Source organism: Mesoplodon bidens, assembly GCF_964165515.1.
Source record: "Mesoplodon bidens genome assembly, chromosome: 3".
NCBI lineage: Eukaryota > Metazoa > Chordata > Mammalia > Artiodactyla > Ziphiidae > Mesoplodon > Mesoplodon bidens.
The window spans coordinates 93,579,166-93,585,165 of NC_138178.1; the positions used below are offsets into that span (position 1 = coordinate 93,579,166).

The 6,000-nt window shown below is 46.9% G+C and overlaps 1 protein-coding gene across 2 annotated transcripts in view; it reads right to left on the reverse strand.

The window, feature by feature from the left end:
• The window catches only part of MAPKBP1 (mitogen-activated protein kinase binding protein 1), a 52,022-nt gene extending 46,455 nt beyond the window's left edge, over positions 1 to 5,567 (reverse strand). For both annotated transcript variants that reach the window (XM_081228584.1, XM_081228583.1), the window contains exons 1-2: positions 5,477 to 5,567; positions 4,707 to 4,929 (exon numbers count right to left, since the gene is read on the reverse strand). In XM_081228584.1, coding sequence (XP_081084710.1) covers positions 4,707 to 4,823 — 117 coding nt within the window. In that variant the 5' untranslated portion in view covers positions 4,824 to 4,929; positions 5,477 to 5,567. The remainder of the gene's footprint in view (positions 1 to 4,706; positions 4,930 to 5,476) is intronic.
• Between the last annotated feature and the right edge of the window lie 433 nt (positions 5,568 to 6,000).

Sequence of the window (6,000 nt, forward strand, 5' to 3'; positions counted from 1 at the left end):
ATGAGTCCCAAGGGCAGTGGGTAGTGGAATGGTGACAAAAAAAACTGGCTAGGACTCAGGGATATTATCATAAAGTTTTCCTATTTCTGCCCCCAAGGGAAATTTCTGCTGATCTAAGTAAGGCAATGACCAGCTCCTTACATCTTACCCTACAACAGGGCAATTCTCTCAGATCTATCCCTGATACAGCAGTTTAACAGAGCAATCAGTCCAGAAGATACAATGGAGATTAAAAAAACTACTCAAGGAGAAGAGTATACTTACTGGGCTAGCTTTATATATTCTCAAGAAGCTTCAGTGAGGACTTGGGTATGAAGCCAACAGATTTCAAGGTGGGCTGAAACCAGCAGCGGGCTTCTGGTGGAACTTAATATATACAAAACTAAAAAACTCTACCCCCAGAGGTTCTGATTCCATATAGATAGGATGGGGCCCAGGAATGCGTATTTTTTTGAAAGCTGCACAGGTATTCTCATGTCTTACTGCCCTCCTGACCTCTCCCCCAAGTTGAGCGCCATCAAGCTAGAGCCAGCCAGTGATCCATAAATGCTTTGAAAAAAGGATTTCCATGGTAGCACACTGGTTAAGAATCTGCCTGCCAATACAGGGGACACAGGTTCGAGCCCTGGTCCGGGAAGATCCCACATGCAGCAGAGCAAATAAGCCCACGCGCCACGACTACTGAGCCTGCGCTCTAGAGCCCGCGAGCCACAATGCCTAGAGCCCGTGCTCCACAACACAAGAAGCCACTGCGATGAGAAACCCGTGCACCGAAGAGTAGCCCCGGCTCGTCACAGCTAGAGAAAGCCCACCCGCAGCAACGAAGACCCAACACAGCCAAAAATAAATAAGTATATAAATAAATTTATACTAAAAAAATGAATATGACTCCTCACTGCCAAATAGGCATAATAAAGAGTCTCAGTACTAATACCTGGGCTCAAACACTAATCCAGTTTTTTCTTCCCTATGAAACTCACCTACACGAATTCTTCTTACAGCCACATACTAAAAGGCTCAAAGCACTACCATACAATCAGGCCGGAGAAACACTGGGGGAAGAAATGGTGGGGTGGGGGGAGGATATGAATTAGACTTATATTCATAAAAACTGAGAACTAGAAGAAAGTTGCAGTCACCTTGTCCATTGTTTCCAAAGGGACAATATATAACTCGGATTGTATTAATGGCTATTAATAAGGAAGAAGATTTCAAAACCTCCCTCACTCACTTTTTCAAAACCTAACAACCCTCCAGCACAGGCAATCCTTTTGTCTCCCTAAATTTAAATCTTGCCTGCTTGGCTTCAGTCCATTTCTGTCCTTTGTTAAAATGAAAAACAACCCAGCTCCTTCCACATAAAAATCTTTCAGAAACTTTAAGAAAAGAGGGGGAGGGTTAGCCACCAAGAGCACACACATTTGCTTCTTAAGGAAAACACAGTTCAACTGAGATGAGAGAAAGAACTGACAATTGCACAGGATTTGAAGTTGAAGAGTGTTTACAACTGATAACTTGGAGTTACACTTCATCAAGACTCAGCAGATCTGGCAGAAAACCTCAAATTACTCTTTTCCAATTCTGTTACACTGCAGAGACTTCCTTCCCTCCCTTACAGAAAGTTTAATACAAACCTCAGCTCTCATCTACTCTCTCTAATAACTTAAATCCCCATCTCTACTGGCTCTCACTTTGGCTTTTAACCATATTTTAACCATATTTTTAACTAGGTCTCTCCTGAATTAAAAAGCCTTTAATGAGGGCTTCCCTGGTGGTGCAGTGGTTGAGAGTCCGCCTGCCGATGCGGGGGACACGGGTTCGTGCCCCGGTCTGGGAGGATCCCACATGCCGCGGAGCGGCTGGGCCCGTGGGCCATGGCTGCTGAGCCTGTGCGTCCGGAGCCTGTGCTCCGCAACGGGAGAGGCCACAACAGTGAGAGGCTTGCTTACCGCAAAAAAAAAAAAAAAAAAAAAAAAAAAAAAAAAAAAAAAAAAGCCTTTAATGAGCACTACTTTCCTTTCTCTCTAATGCCCTTCACACCTAAATAGGCTACATCTCTATTTCTTTTTTTCACATTTTATTCTTCCTAATTTTGATTTCTCTTCTAAAGAGGTCACAAGCTCCTCCCTATCATTTTTGCTATTCTTCTGGAATTTCAAGGTTATCCCCACTATATTTGACATCTTTAAATTGTTCTCATTCATTTATTCATTTAGTATTTAGTGCATTCCTTACACTGTACTACACAGTGTGATGTAAAGGAAATAAAGAACATGGCCCTGACCTTAGGAAATGAAGACATACATAAAAGAACAATTAGAGATTGGTTCCAAGGTAGTAGGGCTAGTCAGAGAAGGCCCTGTGGCTCCAGTAAATATAGAGTTGCATCTAAAAATAAGTGGAGAATTTGGTGAAAAGCCTACTTTAGACAGCAGGAACAGTTATGATTCAAAGCAGCAGGCCATATGAGGGAAGAGCTGCAGAAAGGCCCTCTGTCGCTCCCTTCTTTGTCCCCACCCCACACAAAAGGCACATGTCTTTTGGTCTTCAAATTTTCAGAGTTATTTATCCATGAAGCACAAACTCTCTGACTGTTACCACAGCTACCACATATTAGAGCAGCTCACAAAGCCTTGTACACCAGGTCTTAATGTTAGTTACCACAAGGCAGGCTTTTAGAATCATCTCAGGTAGAGTCTTCTGTAAGGAGTGTGGGGAGACAGGCATCTGCAAGGTCCGAGGCACACAAAGGCAGCTACTACTTTGGGTGCTAAAGATATGCACCAGCACTCTTGCTCTGTCAGACTGTTCAAGAGTCATTCAACTTCAGCTAAGTATTTCCTTCATTCACAGCTCTAGGACAAACAAAGCCATTTAAAGCAGTCTGAAGCACTGAATTCCTATTTGAAGCAGGGATGTTTAATGGTGATGCCAAGGATTCCCTTTTTCACGGTTTTCCTTGAGAGCTTCTCCTCTTCTCTTGCCTCAAGACTCACAGTTCAAGCATCCCTTTCTCTGTGAAGTTTTTTTCTAATCCCCCTAAGCTGATCTAGCTTCCCTCCCCTGTGCTGCCATTAACACCTTTATACATACTTCTAGGACAGCATTTACCACACCATGTTGTAATTACTTGTTTACATGTCTGAAGAGCCACAAGCTCTTTGATGGCAAGGATATAAGGTTTTATTCATTGCTGATTCTACACATAACAGGCACACAATAAACGTTTGCAGAATGCATTGATGATGAACGACATGGTAAATTTTAAAGAATGGTAACCGTACAATCCAGATTCCAGACCAAAATTACAATAAGTATTAATACTGAAGACTAAACTCCCATCATACATTTCTATTACCTGTACCATTCTTGTTCAGAAAAAGAGGCCAAAGATACACGAAGATGGCTCTAATAGTGCTGGTCATTGCCAAGTTACCAGCCAAGAATATGAGAGCTTACAGTACTAAGAATGATCCAACGCAACAAATGAGTGAACGGAGCCAAATCTAAGACAGTGTCTATGTTTCAGGCTCATTCTCCTGCCTCTGGAGACTAAGAACCATGATTAATGAGAGCCCTCGGAAAAGTCACTATCTCCACAGCCATGGAACCTTGTGCCCCATTTTGATTCCTGTTGAATGAAATATACAGCAAAGGTGTTCACCTTCTGACCAAATCCACGTAAGGTTTTGCTAAGGGACAGGGATCTGAGTTAAGTCCTCCCAGAACTCTGCCATACTGTATATTAGCATTCTAAATCATTCCTCATTGGGTTTACTCATCTCTGAAGAGATACAAGCAAGGCAACAAAATGCTGCTGTCTCAAATGCCTCTCCCTGTAGCAACCCTGCACTACACAAGGCTACTGTGTTTACAGGCTGCTTATAAGACACAAAAGCCTAATCGGATCCTGTGGGAACAAGGCCCCAGGTTCCCTCAGGGATTAAATAAATTAGTCTACTTTTGTATTCCCAAACTTGTGGAGCTCTACAAAGTTGAAGAAAGCATAAACATCTACACCCAGACGTGGGAGAGGATGGAAAGGGACTTGGTCTCTGAGGAACTTCTGCAGCAGGGTGAGATATAGTGAATGAGATAAGCAATGTTCAAGGGCAAACCAGAATTGCTTGGCTGGCAGATATTTGGCCCCTTGTATGTTACCATTCCTAAAAAGCCAAGAAACTCCAGTTAAATTAATTCAGGTCTCTTGAATAGATAAGTAAATTTGTTTTGACACCAGGGAAGAGCATTTACCTAGCCGATTCCTCGGACTAGGTGTTTTAGCATATTTCTTTCTGCTACCACTGTCTTACATAACCCCAGCTGTGACACTAACACTTGTGGCTACATTAGTGGCAGCTTAGCCCTTCACAGGATATGTGGTCCCACTACCCTCTTCCAAGAAGGAAAACTGAGTCACAGCATATCAACTGGCTTCCCCAAGCACAGACTTAAGTTTGTAGTGAGGCCACAACTGAACCCGGGTTGCCTTCCTCATGTTCTTCCCTTTTCATAGATGAATCTCAGCATGCTCATCCCTGCTTGCTCATTGCTTTCTTGAGGGGCAGAGATGGGCACACTTGGTCCTCTAGAGCCAAAGTGAGCTTCTAGTTCTCCTCTTTCCCAAGAAAGAGTAAGGTAAAAGACGTACATGGAGCAGAGGAGGGTAGGGGAGGAAAGGGCTGGCTCCCAATACTAGGACTCACCTTGGAGCTGAGGTCCTCTCGCCGGTTTCCTGCCTTACTCCTGCGTAATTTGATGGATGGGGATCGCAGAAGGTTCTTGATCCGGCTGGTAATGGTTGACCCTTCCACAGCCATCATGATGAGGAGCCCCCTGGGACACTTCCTGGCGCAATCTTAGGACTTGTCTCAACAGCGGCACTGCTTTCCCACTCCACAGGGCCTTCCAGTATGCCCTCTCACTGACCTGAGATGGCAGAAGCCACCTTACCTTCCGCCTAGCCGTGTCTGCAGCTCTTATCTCTAGGTACTGCCCTCTCCCTTCGCCTCATCCCCACCTTCAAGCCCAGTGCGGTTTCTTACAACGCCTGAAGGACAGACTCATGTAAAGGGGGTCTAAAAAGCCTGAGCTGAGAAGAAACGCAGGGCCACACCTGCCAGAGGCGTTCAACTGAAAGGATGGGATGGGCCCTAGAAGGGCTAGTGGCCGGTCTGATTCCCGTTAATTCCCAACTGTGCTCATGGCATCTGCAGTGTCCAAAGAAGGAGGCCGCCGAGGCCACCGAGGAGTCCCACGGGGTTCTTGAGCACCTGCGCTGGCGGCCGCAGGGACACTCAGCGTGGCGGGGCTCGCTGTGGCCCTGCAACACGTTCTGCCACGGGAGCCTCCCTCCCCCACCCACGACCCTCCTGAGCTCGCTCTCGGCCAGCCGCAGGAGCCCTAAACCTTTCACTTTCCGCTCCCTCAGAAGCCCCTGCTACTCGCCAGCGCCCCCACTCGGGCCCAGCCTCACCAGCCCCGGGCCGCGCGGGCCGCCCGGCTCGCAGCGCCCTCAGGCATCGCGCTCAGCGATTTCAGCTCCGCGGCGGCAGCGGCAGCAACAGCTATGGTGGCACGAGCGGCTCAAAACGCGAACTATCGCCTGGGCTCAGCTACGAGCTGGGTAGGAGGAGCGGAGGCGAGGGGGAGCGGTCTCTACGCAGGAGGGCGTTACCAGAGTGGACGGGTACTGCTTATAGGGGCGGAGCCAATGAAAGGGTCTAGGAAGTAGAGGGCAGGGGACTTGCGAACCACGGATTCCGCACAATGCAGTCGCGACTATGGTTCCTAGCTAGAGGAAGGTCGGCAGAACACGGCTTCAGAACTGAGAAAACCAAGCCTTTTATGGTATTATCAGGCCCGGTCCCCCAGATAAGTGCACTTCCCAGAGCCCCAACAAAACGGTAACCACGCCCCCAGGGTGCTACGGTTGGCATTTGATAGACCCGAGGAACCAGAGCTGAAACTAACTCCTAGCTCAGAATTACAAGACTGGGG